Source organism: Hypanus sabinus, chromosome 3 (genome assembly GCF_030144855.1).
Source record: "Hypanus sabinus isolate sHypSab1 chromosome 3, sHypSab1.hap1, whole genome shotgun sequence".
Classification (NCBI taxonomy): Eukaryota; Metazoa; Chordata; class Chondrichthyes; order Myliobatiformes; family Dasyatidae; genus Hypanus; species Hypanus sabinus.
Window position 1 is genome coordinate 131,830,354 of NC_082708.1, and position 20,196 is coordinate 131,850,549.

Consider the following 20,196-nt stretch of genomic DNA (forward strand, 5'->3'; position numbering starts at 1 on the left):
GGCATAGTCCCAACCATACACCTATGTGTTTTCTGCCCCACTAGTAAGACACTGCTCATGGGGATTGCCTACTCAGGGTAACTGAAATAAATACCTGACTTGGAAGAGACAGCTTATGCACAGTAGTGGTGAGACCATTACCTGAGAAACAGTGAAGAGAGGCAAAATACTTGTGCCCAAAGTGATGCTGGTGTTTTCTTGGTCTTGGTGTCAGTGCTACTCTCTTAGTCTGTGCAGTTACAGGTTATTTGCTGCAGCCCAAATCACGGAGCTATTTTCAAAGTTTCTAGGCCAATGTGAATACCTGGAATCATACCAAGAAACAGAACAAATTGAATCCTTTGGGAGCTATAGTCTACTTCCCAGTGTGTCCCATTTCTTCCTAACTGGCATTTCTTTTTATCCCTAAAGAAAAACAATTTTCTACCAGGTAACAATAAACAGTTTCTGGTTTGTATCTCCGACTTCTGTTAAAACAGCAATTAGTTATTGGGTAGTAGTAACTCAGGCTCTGATGTTGAAAGAAATTGAACAGTCTCAAATTTTGAGTGATCACCAACACTACTCACATCAGCTTTTGAGGAAGCTTTGATATTAACTGGCCCAGGATTTGTATATTCCCTCCACTGAGAAATGACACACATCTGCCTCCGTTGATAACTCTTAGCTTGCATGGAGGTAGTTCTCTATGCATCTTATCATCTCCTGCATTCCATCAGCAGGATAGATGTTGTGCAATGTTTTTCTAGTCTAAACTTAATCTCACCAATGTAGAGGAGGCCACATTTCAATCACTAGACCAGATTGAAGGGGATACATGTGCACCTCAGCCGGAAGAGCTGATTGGGACTCTGGATGATGGTGAGGGAGGATGCGAAGAGACAAATGACGCATTTGCTACAATTGCAGGGGAAAGTGCTAGACCAAAGACCAGTGAGTCACAGAGCAAGTGGTCCTGTGGAAAACATAAAGTGGGAAGGAGGGGAAGATGCTACAGTTATTATCGTATTGATACTGTTCCTAATCTAATTTTACTTTCTTCTCAATTTGACTGTTAAGTATTGGTTGTCTCTCCAAGTGAAGAATGTATCTCTGATTTAGCATCTTCAGCCCTTAGCAGTTATCAATCAGACTGAAGTGCCCTTTTCCTTCTCCTCTTCTATCTTGGGTGTTTTTCATGAATGTACAGGTAGTGGTAAATTATGGACCTCTCTTGAGAGCAAGCAATAGTAAAGACCATAAGAAAAAAACAGTGTGCAAGATTTGCACCTGCATATTAACTAAAGTTAGATTGGAATGTTAAGGATCAAATTTCTTTGTGGAGCAAGGTCTCCATGCAAACTTCGTGGACCTTGATCACTTCAGCAAATGGGGGGTGAGGTGGTGGTTTGATTGGATTCGAGTGTCATGTATTTGTACAGATACTTCTTGCTCATTCAGGCGAAAGAATCATTGGAATGAAAGTTGTAAAGGGACAGCCAAAGCAAGTAATGTGTTTTGGTGTTTGATGGCAGCACAAGGAGGTGTAGTTCCAAGTATAAACTGTCTGTTGAGTTCATGGAATCATTTCGCTGAACATAGTTCAGAGTCCATTTTTTCCAATTCCATCTCCTGTCAATTATGGCCTACATTATTTATAACAAATTTACATTTCCTTAAGAAATAAAATTCTCCAGGAAAAACATGATCTAAGAAGAGAAGTTAAATATAATGAATGTGTGCTTTGAGAAAAGAATTTAGTTTTTTAAAAAATCTATTGAACGAGGGGAACAGGAGGATTTTGAGATCTAGTAAGAAATGACCAAACAATTGACAGAATGAAAATAGACTGAGGATTTGAGACGAAACCAGAAAGAATGTATGTGGAATTGTAGGCTGCTTCAGGGTTGGGGGGCGGGGGGGGAAGGAAAAGATTAATGGAAGTTAACATGTGTTTCTTGCAGGCCAAAAAGAGAAGGAATTATAATAGAGATTGAAGATCTGTCACGTGCATTAAATAAATTAATATTTTTGGGATATAGTGCAGAACGAAGAATTGTGTGAATGAGGATTTTTTTGTTTCCAATGTTGAGTACTTCTATTTATTTTAAATGAAGTCTCCTGAGAAGGAATTAATAAGCTGCTGCCTCTACAGTGCCTGATAAACAACGTATTAGAGTATAAAAAATGTGAGTAGTCAGTGAATTAGGCTTGACCTTCCAAAATATGGTAGCTTTCAGAATGTTCCACAGGTTCACTACTCACAAAATGTGAAAGAGAGAGAGTGTGTTATTGGAGACCAGTTAGCCTGAGAGCAATGTAAGTGAACACGATGCATTCTGTAATTGCAGGCATCTGAGCACTTTTACAAAAATAAATCATGATATTAATGTGAAGGATCTGAAACTTTAGGAAAGAATTTTTCTCTTTGACAAATCCTTTGAATTTTTGAGGTTGTAAGAAGTGGGACAAATAAGAGAGAAACAGTGAAAAAAGATTATTTGTATAGCACCATTGAGATCCTCAAGTTGTGCAGAAGCACTTCACAGCAAATGACATCAGAAGCATGATTAATATCATAGGAAGTGTTCTCACAGCAAGTTCTCATGATTTGCAACATGCATATGATCGGTTGGGATGATTAATAGCTAAGTATTAGCCCGACTGCCAGACGTAGAACAGAGAAGAAAACAGGGCCCAGTTTAACGTCGCATTCTGTGATACAAACCACCTGTGCAGCACTCCCACCATACATGTGCAAAGTCTCATCCTAGGCTTGTGTTTCAGTTCCTGAAGTAGGACATGAAGCCACAAACAACTGATGTGGAGGTTGGAGTACAAGTTGACAACCATTGGACATGATAAATTGCATTCTCTTTGCCATTCAGGTGGTTCCTCATAAGACTGAGTGCTGTGGGACTATATTAGAACTCACTGAGGTTTGTTTATTGGATAGATTAGAAATAAATGGGTTATTTGCTAATGACTGGGTGCTCAAGAAACTATGCTTAGGTTTCTGCTATTTACTACTTTTATTGATATGAGGATAATGGTTATAATCCTTTTTAAAAATGCAGAGTTGAATAGAAAGCAAGTTAAAGGGAGTTTGCAAAAAGATACAGGTGGACTAAGTGAGAGGGCAAGAATGTGGCTAAAGAATGCCAAGTGGAGCAATGTAAAAGTTGTCAGGAAAAGTTTTAAAAAGTCAGTGTTTTTTTTAAATGATGGGAATATATTGGCATTCAAAAGAAACGGGGAGCTTCTTTATACAAATTCTAGAAAATAATCATGCAGAACCTCAGGCAGTTAGAAAAGGAAATGGTCAAATCAGTGGTAGATTTGCTGCCTCAGCCTCCGTGCCCTGTGTTTAATCCTGACCTCTGGTGTTATCAGTATAGAGTTTGTATGTTCTACCTGTGGCTCTGTGGGTTTCCTCCCACAATCCAAAGATCTGCAGTCTGGCTGTTGCAAAGAGCACTTAGTACATTGAGTGCAGAATCTGGTAGAGTGGCAGAGGTGGGGAAAATAAAATGGAATTGGTGTAAAAATCAGTGTTTGATAGCTGATACGAACTTGAGCTAAAAAAGCCTGCTTCCTTATTCTATCTCTCTGACTGACCCTGACTATTAAAGGATTTTACGTACTTAAAAGGAAACACATCAAAGGTCACTGGGTAAATGAGTGAGGAAGATTGTCCTGAGGGAGATTAAAAAGCCAGGGCTTCATTCCTTTGAATTTAGAAGCATGTAAGGGAATTTCATTAAAGTAAATACACCTTTATGCAATTTGACTGAAGTGGTTTAAAAAAAGATGCTTTTTAACTTGGAAATTTACAATCACAGGTCATTCATAGAATTGAGCATTGACCGTTTAGAATTTATGTAAGGAGAATTTATATATTCAAATATTATGAATTTTTTGAATGGTATTTTCCAGAAAGCTGTGAATGCTCAGCCATGGAGTATAATCGTGACATTGCTAAACATTTTAAACATTGCTTAATAATCAGTTGGAATGTGATAATTATTATGTGAAATCACAATAAGTGATGTCCATAAGTTTTATTTCCTTGTACCAGGAAATATCAAAACGAGTTGCTTAGTTGTAACTTGTGTCCTTTATCTAGCCAAATGCAGATTGTGCAGATGATGTAACAACGGATTACGAAGGATCCATGGGAGGACAACCAACGAATCAGATTACAGGCGCAAGTGATGTGACCGTGAATGAAAGTTCGGTTGGCTTTGATCCTCCTATTCGAAATGTTGGGGTTTCACAGACAATTCAGGACAATGAACCTCTTCAGCAAGTAGATGAGATTGTTACTGCTAGCAACAGTAAGTTGCCTTTTTACTTATAAATGGAAAAGTTTTAAAAAAAAACACCCTTTCAAGTTTGATGCTGGTTCCCCTAATCCCTTCTCTTTTGATGCTGCTGCCAATTACTCTACGTAACCACCCGTCCCCACTCACTCCAACTGTAGAGGATTTAGAAGAATACTAGGCAACAAATTTTAGTACCTCAGCCAGAACTTTATTTTACTTCAGTGAGCCAACAATTTAAAAAAATGTCTTTTCTCCATGACATCATTGGCATTCCAATGCAATTTTTAGGATGTATTGGAATTTCCAGACAAAGGTGCTATACATAATGATGTCCAGTTTATATAATCACCCAATTTGCATTCTATTGCTTTAGCTATTTATCCACCTAAATATCCTGCTGTTGTTGATTGCTGTTCTGTATTGATCACTGCTCAATGTGGGTTGGTCATTGCTGTGCATTGATTGGTGATGTTTAGTGTCATATTTTCAAATTATGTTCATTTTGAAGTTTTGCTATTTCTGTGTTGATCATATTCTCTTTGTAATACATTATACTTATCTAATTTAACTTAATTATCATACATTTATCATGTTAGAAATTCATGTATCCTGGTTTCATTTTTAATGGACACAATGAACTAAGTCACAGCGTAAAATAGATGTTACCACCACTCATCTCACCACTAGTACTTAAATGCAGCCTACACTTCGTAAATGCATGAGGTCAACTTGACTGCACACAAATAGAAAATAATTTGGGACTTGTCCAATAGAAGAGTAGTTCTACGGGATTTATCTATCTCAAAGCACACTGTGGGTAGTAGATGCTAGCTGGAGAAGGTAATATGTCATAATTCACCACAAGGCAGAAAAACATTCTGCTAAACTGCTTGGTAACATGAGAGCTGGTGAGATTATTCTTAGCATATAAGTGCAATGCAGATACCTGAGCAAGTCGTCTGGGAAAAAAGGACGACTTTCAATATCTAATTCTTACCATCTTTACTCAGCCTGCACTTCCTCATCTCCCACCCTTCTCAATTCTGATAAATATGGAGCATTACACACAGGAACTGGGCAGTGTGGTAAGATGGTCTAGCCAGCCAAAAGAACTAATGACTTGGCCTCTACAGATCTGTTAGGGTCAGGGTGCCTTCAAAGACAAATCCTTGCATGCCACTGAACACTGGACAATCTGCCAGCAGGCTTGCATTCAATGACATAAGGCATAAAATATTCCAAGAGTTTAGTTTGCATTAATCTGCATATTAATTAATAAGCCATCATCCATTGACTGTATGGTCTGTTCTGTGAACAGCATATGAATGAGCCTTCTGCTGATTGGCTATCAGTTTCACTAGATCTAGACAGATCCAGGGAGTAGCTTCATCTTCACATACTCTTTGCGGGACCTGTATGCAAATAGTGTGGAGAGGGACTTTCAGGATGTTAGTTAAATTTGTTCTCACCCTGAACTGAGAAATTGGAGAAGCACAGCTGTGTGTCTAACAATAGTTCCAGAATGATTCTAACGTTATATCCTTGAGATGACAGCCCTTGCTAGCTTCTAGCCAGTAGTGGTTCAAGGTCTGCATTTTATTCTTTAACAATTAAGAAAATGTTTTAAGTGCTTTGTTATAGGGCTGAAAGTGAGAGAAAGAGGAAGAAATTAGGTTAATCATATTAGTACCATTCAGTTATCTTTTTAATGTGTTGCTATGAATACATAGAGACATTTTGATTTTTCTCTTTGCTGCTGTTCCCTGATATCACTGGCAAGATCAAGAACTTTCTGCCTTGGAAATAGCTGACCTTTACGTAATGATAATGTACTAATAAGATTCTGCTGGCAGACTTTGTGTAGCTTTTCCTACTGAAAAAATAGTATAGATATTTTACATTAAAAGGTATGCTGGAAAGTATTTACCAATGAATTCAAATGTAAAACAATTTACAAGCAGAATGAGAAAAGAGAAGATGGAGAGAGGAAAGGCAGAAAGAAAGATGAAAGGAAAGTCCTGTGACTGACGCAAAACATTAAACGCTGTTGATACATGTACTTTATTAGGTTTGTATCATGAGTTCAGATTGCAGTAGTTAAGCTTTGTGGCTTGTTTGAAAAATCCACAAAGACACTTTTAATGTTTGCAAGACCTTTTAGCTTTTAGTTCTAATTTGGGTGCAAAAGATGGACTTTTTCTTGTTCTTTTGAAGTTTTCTTTGAAGGCTAGATACTGTCATATAACGCACCATAAACCAGTATGATGAATAAAATCCGAACTTCAAAATATACACCTTGCTTAATTACAATCCATTTGTGGCTTCTGTACAATGCAACTTGTCTTAGATGTTCTTATTTTGACATTCATACTGCTTACATTGCTGTTTCATGAGATCTTTAATGTATTGGAATACTTACAAGAAGAGATAAACATAAATCTACAAATCCTTTAGAAAGCTTTAGACTTGCAGGATCATTAATTGCTGCTAACCATAACACTGGAACCCTAATTCAAACCTATTTACAATCTGTGGTCGTGGAATTTCATTTAAGCTGAAGGTAATTGGGTACTATGCACTATGAAATGTGCTTAGTCAATTTGAAAGTAAATGTTTAGATTTGGAACATATAATAGAAATCATATAAAATCATTAGGAATATACAAAAGCCAAATGATTTTCCTTGGCAAGTTTCCCTGAGAATTCCATATACTTCTAAAGCTGAGTAAAATGACAAATTTACAAAATCTATTCCCAATATTAAATCAAATGTTGCGAGAGTTGGAGATTTTAAGGTTTCTAAATCTTATTATCTTAAACCAAGTACAGTCATCAGTTAAAGTAAGGAAATAATTGGATCAAGTGGTAATAGGAAAGGAATGAGGGCAGAAGAGGATAACAAAGTGAGGTAGATACTACAAGAAGAAAGGTTGATGGCAGTAAACATAGCAGGAGAACAGCTTAGGGGTGTTAGTGCTTCAGTTCTTGTGGGATGGGATGAGGATCATGGTGTGGTGTTATCAACTATAGTTGAGTTGCACCATTCTTAAGCTACTGCAACAGAGGAACTTGAAGAGGCTGCAAATCATCAATGTCCTGGGATTTCAACATTGTAGTTTGGATTCTTCAGGCGTTGGTGAGAAACTATTTCTGAAGGAAAATGCAGTCAAGGATAATAACTTGAATTATTAGGTTCAAATAAACATGTTCGGTTCACAAAAGTGATTCAAAATGTTTGATTTGTATAATCAGAGCCACTGCTAAATCAGTAGTACCTGAACACAAGTGGTCCAATATCCTTGCAGACAGGTTTGTTCGAGCAGTTAGGGAGGGTTTAATCTGATTTAGCAAGGGGATGGGAACTGGAGTGAAAGGGCTGAGGGATAGGGCTGTTGGTTTACAAGCAGAAGCAGTGTGTAGTGACATTGTCAGGAGGGACAGGTAGATGATAAGGAAAAATTGTAATCAGTGGGATGAGTTGCACTGTAAAAGGGGGACAGAATTGAAAAGGGTGTTGCATACAGGACTGAAGGTATTATATTTGAATGCATGCAGTTTACAGAATTACTTAGATGATAGGGAAACCTACTGAACAGTGAAAGGCCTTGACTGAGTGCATGTGGAAAGAATGTTTCCTATGGTGGGGGTGTCTAAGATCAGTCTCAAAATAGAGGGATGTCATTTTAGAATGGAGATGAGGAGGAATTTCTTTAGCCAGAGAGTGGTGAATCTGTGAAATTTGTTGCCGCAAGCAGCTGTGGAGGCTAAGTCTTTATGTATACTTAAGACAGAAGTTGATAGACTCTTGATTGGTCAGGGATGGCAGAAGATTGGGACTGAGAGAAAAAATGGAACAGCCTTGATGAAATGTTGGAGCAGACTCAATGGGCCAAATGTTTTAATTCTGCTCCTATATTATATGGTCTTATGATCTTGTAGCGCAGTTAAAGATTGGCAGTATGACATTGCGGGCATCACTGAGTTGTGGCTGAAAGATTATAGTTGGGAATTAACATCCAGGGATACACATTGTATTGAAAGGACAGACAAGTATGCAGAGGAGCTGATGTGGCTCTGTTGGTTTAAAAAAAAATGAACTTCAGTCCTTACAAAGGAGTGACAAACAATCACAAGATGTAGAATCCATATCAGTAGAGTTAAGGAACTTCAAAGGTAAAAAGACCCTGATGTGAGTTATATACGGGTCTCCAAACATTAACCTGGATGTGGGCTATAAATCATAACAGGAGATAGGAAAGTCTTGTCGAAAGGACAAAGTTACAGTGGTCATGGGGTTTTCAGTATGGAGGTAGATTGTGAAGATCAGGTTGGTGCTGGATCCCAAGAGAGAATTTGTAGAATGCCTACAAGATGGCTTCTTAGAGTAGCTTGTAGTTGAGTCCACTAGGGGATCATCTATTCTGGATTGGGAGTTGTGTAATGAACCTCACTTGATTAGGGAGCTTAAGGTAAAGGAAACTTTAGGAGACCGATCATAATATGATAGAATTTACCCTGCAGTTTGAGAGGGAGAAACTAAAGTCAAATGTATTTGTTTTACAGTGGAGTAACAGAAATTACAGAGAAATGAGGTGAACTCCTGGCAACTCCTTATAACGATAAATGATAAACATAATACTTCCTTCAAAGTACATCTGGATGTTTACCAATATTAAGAAAGCTTAAGACTCTCTGATATTGCTGTTTCAAGGGCAAATGAAGAGTGGATGGAGTGGATGTCTTTCTATTGTATACTTCAAGTCAAAATCCAAATTGAACCGCTCAGGAATTGATGTAAAACAGTTTACAAATAGGAAGTGATGTTCATTCAAAATGAACAGCACCCCTAGAGGCCAGAACATTTACATTTTGTCTTCATTTTCAGTGTATGCTAAAAATGTTTGCTTGGTTATCAGCCTTTTGAAATTCACGTACATCGTGTGGGTGCTTTTATTAAGTTATAATTTGTTATACGTGTTTTTTTGGCCAGGTAATACAGGACCTTAAATTTTCAAAGTGAGTAAGACCATAAGATAATGTTTTTGTTGTTTTCTGTATTTTCCTTGCAGAGCATGGTGTGTGTGCTACGTTGTTGCTGGATTGCATGTCGACACTTAAAGGCTGTCCCCAGCACATCCTTGGGTGTGTTGTTTGTTAATGCAAAATGACACATTTCACTGTATGATTCAATGTATGTACATGTGATAAATCTGAATCTATAATTTTCCTGTCTTTTCCTCCCTCCTTAAACTGGTGTTTTATATTTGTACCCTCCCTGACTCCCGTGATTTCAACTACCTCTTTCAGGTCTCTGGCATGTAGTCCACCTTGCCCTGGTGATTATCCACATTCAAGCCTTTCAGCTTCTTCAGTACCTTCTCCTTAATAACAGCCACTCCATTTGCCTCTTTCCCCTGACAGTCTGAAATGTCTGTCAAATTACTGGTGTCTTCCGCTGTGAAGACTGGCACAGAATACCCACTCAGTTTTTTAGGCATTTCTTTGATCCTCATTACTACTTCTCTGACATCATTTTCCAGCAATCTAATATCCAATCTTGCATCTCTCTCATCCTTTATGTATTAATAGTTGGGTGTATAAAGGGAGGACGGAAAGATAAATACAGGCCCCTGGTGAAGGACTTTGTCAAATGATGCAAGCTGAATCATCTGCAGTTCAACATCAGTAAGACACAGGATATAATGGTGGACTTTAGGAAGACTAAGCCAGCACTGCTTCCTGTTACCATTAATGGTGAGGACATGGATGTGGTGAGGACCTACAAGTACCTGGGGGTGGACCTGGATGACAGACTTGAGTGGAGCACCAGCACAAAGGCTGTGTACAAGAAGGGTCAGAGTCACCTCTGCTTCCTGAGGAGACTGAGGTCCTTTGGAGTACGCAGGCCTCTCCTTCACATGTTCTATCAGTCTGTTATCGCTGGTATAATCTTGTATGTGGTGGTGTGCTGGGGCAATGGCATCAACAAGGGTGATGCCAACAGGGTCAATAAACTGATTAGAAAAGCTGGCTCTGTTATAGGAGTCAAACTGGATACACTGGAGGCTGTGGTAGAACAAAGTACCCTACAGAAAATCTTGGCAATTCTGGACAATGTTTCTCTCACTCTGTATGCCACCCTGGCTGACCAGAGAAGCACTGTTCCAAAGAATGCTGTATGAGGTCATTCTTGCCCTTGGCCATTAGGCTCTATAATGAGTCAACCTCTAGCCAGGGAAGTGATTAAACCCTCTCCCCCTTCCCCCCCCCCCCATTAGACGGTGGTAACTTATTTTTGATTATTTCTACTTCTAATATTTACATCTGTACACTTGCAATGCTACTGTAACATTAATTTCCTTTGGGAACAATAAGGTATCTATCTAAAAAATTTTATGCAATCCATTATGAGGTTAGTTTATCCTCATTTTATCTCCTGTTATTGCTTCTTTTAGTTAAGGCTATTGATTTGAATAAATTATTTGTTTCACACCAAATAGATAATGTAAACTTGTGCATAAAACTTGTGCTGCAGCCTTTTATTTTTAAATTAACATGATTCTGACATTCTGGGAGTTGGGTCCTCTCCTGGCAGGTGCATTTTTACATCGCATGATGTTATTTGAAGAGGGTAGGAGATACTGTGGAATTGCTATGGTATTTTTGGGAACTGAGAAATAATTATTCAGATTTTCCCCACAGGCATTTAATTGATTATAAGTGAATACCAGAATAGAATGGATGATGTATGACCTGTCAAAGCTGGGAACCTGATGAGTTCCTTTTCCTATTTTTATTCCATGTTTTATGAATGCATTTCCATCAAAATTATAAACCAAAGGACAGAAAATCAATGACAAATAGGCAGTATTTTTTTCAGAAGTTACCTTTCTCTCTGATGGTTGTGAATAACTTGTTTATTCTCTGACCACTTGCACAATGTTTTAAAACCTCAATTGTGTGTTTGCAGCTCAACTTTGAAATCTTGCTCCAGCCTTCTCTGTGTGTTGAGATTCAGTGTAAGCATACAACAGAATGTGTACAATCAATTGCCAGCAGCTATCATAAATTCAAAATTATATTTCATACTCTTCATACATTATTTAACCAGTGATGCAACAATATGATTGATGCAAGGTAGACTTCTCCACTTTTCAAAATCACTAGATTAGGCACCTCTGTGAAAGCAGGCATTTCCGGTCAGAATAGTTCTAATTAAAAAGTCAGTCTGAAATTCTGAAATCAAACCCAAAAGTTTGGAGAGACAAAGAAGAAAGTGTTTGTGAGAGTGATTTTCTGGAAATTGAGATTCAGCCTGAAAGTATAATTTAAAACTTCACAGTATTTAAAAGTTTAATTTGAATTATTAATCACCGTCAAATCAGTAGTCTTGGATATATATGCATTACAAGTTTTGTAGCTTGTATTCAAAACAAGATATCCTCCTATTTAGTATGAGCATTACCAGAGCAACCCACCAGTTTAAGATGAAAGTATGGCATCTGGTTATTCCTATACACTGAACTTTTAAAGTTCTCATTCTTGTATTTTAGTTCCTTCCTTGCATCTCTTTTTCCTAGTAGCGTACCAAACCTGGAACCTTCCAAGAATTCTTCCCACCTCCTTATCTGTGATTTTAGCTTTGGAATTCTCTTCCCTAAATGTCACTGCATCCTCTTCTTAAATATACACTCTCTAAATCTATCATCTGTTCTAAAATTTACTTCATAACCTTGTTTTTTCTTTCTCTGACAAAGCTTTTGTGTTCAGTATTGGACTATTTTATTACATTGAAATATGCTTCATAGTTGCAGAGGTGCTAGAAATCTGAAGTGAAACACAGTACCCTGTCCCCTGTAAAGATGCCATTACCTTTTCTCAATTCCTTTGTCTGTTTCCGGGATGAGGCTTTCCTTTCCAGCACATCGGAAGTGTTCTCCTCCAATGAACAGAGATTCCCCTCCTGCACCATTGATGCTGCTCTCATCTGCATCTCCTCCATTTCCTGGATATTGGTGCTCACCTCATTTTCTTATCACCTCAACAGGGATAGAGTTCCTCTTGTCCTCATCTCCCACCCCACAAGGCCACACATCATTCTCCACAACTCACACCATCTTCAGTGGGATCCTACCACCAAAGATACCTTTACCTCTCCTCCCCCCAATCTCCACTTTCCACAGGGTTCACTTGGTCTGTGATTCCCTTGTCTATTTGCCCCTCCCTACTAATCTTCCTCCTGGCACTTATCCTTCCAAACTGCAGAAATACTATACCTCCCCATTCACCTCCTCCCTCGCCTCCATTCAGAGCCCCAAATAGAACTTCCAGATGAGGCAGTGCTTCACCTGTGAATCTGTTGGGGTCATCTACTGTATCCAGGGCGCCTGATGTGGCCTCCTCAGCATTGGTGAAACCAGATATAGATTGGTGGACTGTTTTGTCGAGCCCCTCCACTCCACCCACAAAAAGCAGAATTTCTCAGTGGACAACCATTTTAATTCTATCCCCATTCCTATTTCAACACATCAGTCCCATAACCTCCTTTTCTGCCACAATGAAGCCACTCTCAGGTTGGAGGAGCAACACCTCATATTCTGTCTAGGCAGCCTCCTGCCTGATGCAGTGAGTATGGATTCCTCCACCTTCTGGTAATTTTTCCCCTGCCTCTTCCCTCTTCTTCAGTTCCCCACTCTGGCCTCTTACCTCTTCTTCTTACTTGCCTATCACCTTCTCGTTTCCACCCCCCCCCCCCAGTGCCCCTCCTCCTTCCTTTTTTCCCATGGTCCAGTCTCCTCTCTTATCAGATTTCTTCTCAGCCCTTTGCCTTTAACACCTATCCCTCTCATCTTCTTAATTCATTACCCCTCCCCCACCACCTTATTCTGGCATCTTCCCTCTTCCTTTTCAGTCCTGATGAACGGTCTCGGCCTGAAATGTCGACAGTTTATTTATTTCCACAGATACTGCCTGACTTGCTGAGTTCCTCCAGTGTTTTGTGTGTGTTGCTCTGGAAATACACAACCTGGTGAGAGGTTATGTATGGATAGAGAAACAGACTTAACATTTTAGATTAATGACTCTTCAGAACTATTCTGATTTAAAATGTCTGTTTTCAAAGAGCTGGCTGATCTATTGTGCATTTTCACTTTTTCATTCTTATTTTGTAATGTTAAACTATTACTGTAAAAGAAATTAAGCAGCCAGTTCTAATCAAATAATTGCAGATGCTTAAAATCAGAAATAAAAAGAAAATGTGCCCTGTAGGTAGGTGACCAAAACTGCACACAATACTCCAAATTAGGCCTTACCAGCATCTTATACAACTTCAACATAATGTCCCAACTCCTGTACTTTGATCTACAAAAGGCCATGTGCCAAAAGCTTTTTTTACAACCTGATCTACCTGTGATGCCATTTCCAGGAATTGGGGATCTGTATCCCCAGATCCCTGTGTTCTATGGCTCTCCTCCTTTCCCTAGCGCTCACCATGTAAGACCTACTCTGATTGGTCCTCCCAAAGTGCAGCATCTCACACTTGTCTGCATTAAATTCCATCTGATATTTTTCATCCCATTTTTCTAGCTGGTTCAGATCCCACTGCAGACTTTGATAATCTTTTTCACTGTCTACTACACACCTAATCTTGGTATGTCACCAAAGACAATTACAAATTTCTACAGATATACTGTGGAGAACATTCTAACTAGCTGCATCACTGCCTGATTATGGGGGTAGGGCCACTGCACAGGATTGAAATAAGGTGCAGAGAATCGTAAACTCAGTCAGTTCCATCGTGTGCACTAGACTTTGTAGTATCCAGGACATCTTCAAGGAGCGACGCCCCAAAAAGGTGGCATCCATCATTAAGAGCCCCTGTCACCCAGGACATGCATGGTTCTCATTGTTACCATCATGATGGAGATACAGAAGCCTGAAGGCACATACTCACTGATTCAGGAACAGCTTCTTTGCCATCCGATTTCTGAATGGACATTGAACCCATGAATATTACCTCATTACTTTTTTATTTTTATTTTTGTACTAATTTAATTTAACTATTTTGTATATACAGTATATTTACTGTAATTTGTTTTTCTCTATAATTATGTATTGCATTGTACTGCTGCTGCAGAATCACAAATTTCATGACATATGCTGGTGATATTAAATCTGAATGTGATTGGTGTCATCTGCAAATATGCTGATCCAGTTTTACCAAATTATCATCCAGATCTTTGATATAGGTGATGAACAACAATGATCTATTGTTGATCTATCAACCCAATTTGTTTACATTCATGAAGCATCAGACCTGTTCCTCAATCACAAGCACCATCAGCCACGTAACCTCTACTAAAAATGCATCTAGCCTTTATTGCTTGGAAATGGAAATCTTGGAAGCAGACAATTTCAGTGTGAATGAATAATTAACATTTTCCACCACTTATGTTATCCTTGCTTATTGCAGGTGGCTATTTTCATAGACCTAGCAAGCTGTTTCTCAGTACAGGCTGTCCCTGGGTTATGACCACCTGACTTATGGATGTCCCTACATACAAACAAGCTCCCATAATATTGTTAAATTTTAAAGTCCTATGAATGGCATAACTAGTTTCCTCATTCCACTTGCAATAATTGTACTTTATTTTCATTTTATGTGCTTTAATAGTTCACGTTAAAATTTGTTTAATTGTCATTCAGCTGTACACAAATACCTATGAATATAGCCTACCGAAACAGCTTTCCTCTGGGGCCAAGGTGCAAAACACAGTACCAACAATCATACACAGCACGGCACATATACAACATATAAGTTAGCAGTAAACATACCGTCACACAAAAAAAATCTAATATAGCCCCAGCCCCTGAGTGACATGTCCTGTAAATTGCTGATGAATTGATACCGTTGGCAAGAACAAGCCCTCACCAGACCGCAAGTGAACGTATGCACACATGCATGCACGTAATTCAGAATGTCTTCCACTGAGTGAGTACTGGAGGGCAGACCAATGGGTGGGGCCAGCCCCCAATCCAGCACGGATACCATGGCACACTGTCTCCAGCATTTCCCCTCCCAGGTGGCTGCAACAGGCAAGCTTGCAGCATAAGGCCTAGTCTCTGCTACAACTGAGGCCATGCAGCTCCTTTGCTGCCCAACAGGAACTTGCATTCGGAAGAAAAACATCCAAGATAATCACTCGCTGTTAAGACTGCACACCTCCTTTGCGCACCATCTCTGGCACCCTTCTAAAGTAGGCAGCAACGCAGTCTGCACCATGTTCAGTAGTGTCTTGTGATCATAAAAAGGACAAGCCACCTTTGGTTGGCCCCAGCGAGGCCGCTACGTCTGAGTGCACTGCCATCTTGCCAGGAGAGTACTGTGGAAGTATATTTACTATATTGAGTGAATCCTGTGTGTTTTCCAACATGAACTAAAAATTCCTTATGGACATCTGGATAAACAGAACCACTACTCATTACCCAAGGGCAGTCTGTATCAGTAAGAGTCGATGTACAGATTATGTTTTCTATGCTGTTATATGCTATCAAGTTTAATTGCTGAAAACTATGGATTTACTATCTACTGTTCTACTTCATGTTAATGCTAACACAGCCAGAATCAGTCAGATTTAATATCACTTGCATACAGTATGTTATGAAGTTTGTCATTTTGCAGTAACATGTAATAATAAAAACTACAAATTGTAGTAAGTATATACTATATTAAATAAATTAAATAAGTAGTAGAAGAAGAGAGGAAAAAATACTGAGCTGGTGTTCATGGGAGTTTCATTGTCCATTCAGAAATCTGATGGTGGAGGGGAAGAACCTGTTCCTGAAAGATAGAGTGTATGTTATCAGGCTCCTGTAGCTCCTCAGTGGTGGCAATAAGAAGAGGGCATAAGCTGAGTGAAGGAGTCCTTGATGATGGATGCCATCTTTTTGAGGCATCAGCTTTTGAAGGTAACCTTGGTGCTGGGGAGGCTTGTGCCCGTGATGGAGCTGACAAAATTTACAACTTTCTGCAGCTTTTTCCAATCCTGTGCAGTGCGCCTCCATACTAGATGCTGATGCAACTTAGAATGCTCTCCGCAGTACTTTTATAGAAATTTGCAAGTGTCTTTGATGACATACCAGTTCTCCTCAAACTCCTAATGAAATACAGCTGCTGTCGTGCCTTCTTTGTAATTGCATCAATATGTTGGGCCCAGGATAGATCCTCCAAGATGTTGACACCCAGGAACTTGAAACTACACACCCTTTCTACTTCTGATTGCTCAATGAGGAGTGGTTTATGATCCCTTGACTTCCCTTTCCTGTGAAGGATGGAAACAGTATTTGCATTGCAAACTAATATTGTATGCACAAGTCCACGTACAAATTCCATGATTAAATCCTAACAACGGTGGTATTGTTTCTACACAGGTAGACTTCTAATGAATGTACTGGCTCCATGGTGTCTATGTTATCCAAAGTGTATTTCACCTGACCTTGATGTTACTAGTGTTTGACAGCTGCCCGAAGGAAGCTGTAAATATAGCTCCTTATGTTTGTAGTTTATAATTCATTTTATCAAAGACTATGAATATTTTTGAGTTTTTTAGTCAAATTGATATTAAAATAGGAATAACTTAATCTTTGTGGCTAACCACAGTCAAATTTCAAAGTATGGCGGAAACAAAGAGAGCTTTTACAATTTGTCCTGAAGTATAATCAGGTGATATTTAAGGGTATTTAAATGACTGTTCCTTGTCTTTAGGCTCTGTATAATCTTTAATCATTTAATTACAATTTTTCATATTTTCCTTTAACATAAAAGTACTTCCAGCCTGTCGTTAATACCAGCTCTCAGCAATACCATTAATCTCTTCTCCCATATTTTCTTCTGTAACATATTCTCTTGTATATCTGAATCAAAACTTCCCCAGAATAATGTACAGGAGACAATCAACCTACTAACTGGCATATTTGTGCAGAGCTAAGATGTTATAACCTGGAGCAAAAGAAACTGCTGAATAACTCCGGGTCAAACAGGATTTGTAGAGGCAAAGGGATGGTAAATATGTAGGGTTGAGACCCTATGGCAGGACTGTGTGGAGGGAAGATGGCTGGGATATAGAAGTGAAAGGAAGGGGTGAGACAGAAGCTGGTAGGTGGAACTATGGGGGGGAGGGGGAATGATGGACAGATGGAGCTGGGTTGGGAGGGGTATGGTAGAGACAGAAGTTGTAGGTGATAAGTGGAAACAAATAATGGAAAGCTGTTAGGCCAATTGAACTAGGTGGGAGAAGGTGATAATTCTAGGAAATGATAGGGGAAAGTTGAAAAAGTTGAACAGTAGGAGAGACCCTGGATGGATTGGTGAGAGTGGGCAAAAGCACATGGTGAGTGAATTTACTGAGATCAGAAAATTCCGGATCCAAGCTGAATATGAGGTGTCATTCTTAGGCTTGTGGGAGGAAACTGGAGCACTCTGGGGAAAAATCCATGCAGTTACAAGGTGAACTTGCAAACTCTGAACAGACAGCATTGGAGTTCAGAAGTTATTCCAGGCTGCTGAGGTTGTGAGGCAGTTGTACCATTGTGTTACATGTATTTCCCATATCTGAGAGTATTTGTTTTTTTTTAAGTACAGGTATCTTGCTATTTGCTGTCAGAAATTGCTTATTAAGACTGATGAAGTTTTGTAAATTCTGAAGCAACCTAAGATGGTATATTATTCTCTGCCTTAAGACCCAATCCAGCATTAATCCTCCATGCTGCAGAAATGATGCCAGAAGGCACAGCAGTTGCATTGAATGATATAAATTTTAACTTGCCAGACTCCTAATCAAGAATCAATTGCTCTTCCAATGACTTTTGGCAGAACCAGTTTTTTAAAAAAAAGTTTGTTTTGATCATTTTTTTAGCATTCTTGTGAGACCTGATGCTTGCTTTCTATTGCAGTATGATCTCATTGACTATTTAAAACATTTTAACACAACACATTTTTAAAGATAATCCTATTTAACAAAGATTGAACTAGAAAAGTGCGGGTGTCAATGTTGGGGAATAAATTATGATCTCAATGTCAGTGCAGTGTTCTATATTAATATGTTCACATTCTCACGGTTCTCAGTATGATGCACCACAGGTGCAAATTATGCAACCATTTCTTAGGGGAACATGGATGAATCTGAGTCTAGGAGTGTTGGCCCTGGTGAATCAGAGGAGGCAACTTCTTTACAAAGATTAGCTTAATTCTTCACATGTACAGTAAAAAGTGTCATTTTGCATTACCGGACAGCATAATCTGAGGATTATGTTGGGCAGCCCCGCAAGTGTCACTGAATAGCATGCTCACAATTGACTAATTCTAACCATCCATCTTTGGAATGTGGGAGGAAACCCACGTGTCACAGAGAGAATGTAGAAACACACAGCAGTGTGGATTGAATCACGATCGATGTTTGCGCACTACTGCGCTACTTTTTGTTTTGGGGCTACATTTACCTGACAGGGCTGACTGCCAGATGTTAATTGGATGAATCCTGTGAAAAAATGAACTCTTGTTTCTGAAATGTCTGTGCTTCAGGGAAAGGTGCAATATAGACCAAGTTTTCATGTCTTCTTTGCCTGCTCTGGTGAGCTGAAGAAAAGGGAGTTAAAGTCTCCTTGAGTGATGGAATGATTGTCCTAACACAGTAATGAGATGTGGCGGAGATCTGCAACAATAGCTTAAAGTGATCCTGGGCTTGCTTGGTGCTGACCTCCATGGATAAAATGTATTTTGGGTTGTATTGGAGTCTCGAATCTTAGCGAGGACACAGAATGCAAGAATTCAAGGTGCTTATTCTGCTGCTGCCTCTCAGTAGCTACTAATCAGCACTGAGGATGTTGCAGGTTTTACATGGCATTCTTTCCTGTGTGTGTTTGCTGTTCCCTTCACATGATTAGAGACTTGGAATAGAGCATCTGGTGTTGGTGTCTGTTGTTGGGCATGTGAGCGACATAGCCTGTTAAGTGAAGCTAGAGCTTTATTACTTGGGAAATTTTGTCTGGGATAGGATGCTGAAGTTCAGTTTGGAGGATTTGGAAGCATATTGGTGATATCTTTCAAGTACCTTCAGTTTATTGTTGACAGTATCCAGGGCTCCGAAGTTTCTTATTAGACTAAGAAGCATCATTGAATCAAGTATGGAAAACGGGCCTTTCTGCACATTGTGTCTCATCAGCCTCTGATCACCCATTAAAACGTAGGAGAACTGTAAACCTCATTTTATTCTCCACACATACTCCTCAAGTACCCACAGATTCTACCTTCGACCTATACACAAGGGGTAGTTTAAAATGGCCAATTAACCTATCAACCTGCATATCTTAGGGCATATCAGATACAGCATATCAATGCAGTAGAAGACCAGAACACTGAGGGGGAAACCCACGCAGTCACAGAGTGAAAGTGCAAACTCTGTATTGACGGGCAGGACTGAATGTGGATCTCTGGAGTTGTAAGGTAGCAACTCCATTAGCTACATCACTGTGACTTAAAGGCTTGGAGTTCTGTATCATCATGTGCACCGTGTAACTTGCATCTCTTGAATACATTTTTTAGTTCCTCGTGGAAGTTGCTGTTTATTGATCAGATCAATAGGAGTTAAAGGTCAGCTACCCAGTAAGAATTTTGTAATTGCTGTTCACGTTGCTCATTGTCTCTTGCACTTCTACTCTAGAAAATATGTGAGACTATATATTAAGGAAATTTGATTATGACAAATCTCATCTTTGAACTAGGGTGAGAATTAATTAACAGTGGAGAAATATTTTAGTATTTTTAGCCCTGGTACTTTAATTCAGTTGCAGATTTCCAATTAATTGATTTTATCATCTTTTTAATGTGAATTTCATT

The 20,196-nt window shown here is 39.1% G+C and overlaps 1 protein-coding gene across 1 annotated transcript in view; it reads left to right on the forward strand.

Annotated features, from left to right (window-relative positions):
• rnf150a (ring finger protein 150a) overlaps positions 1–20,196 on the forward strand; it is a 104,467-nt gene that overhangs the window by 75,896 nt on the left and 8,375 nt on the right. The window contains exon 6 of the mRNA XM_059965154.1: positions 4,106–4,316. Within this exon, the coding sequence (XP_059821137.1) occupies positions 4,106–4,316 (211 nt within the window). The remainder of the gene's footprint in view (positions 1–4,105; positions 4,317–20,196) is intronic.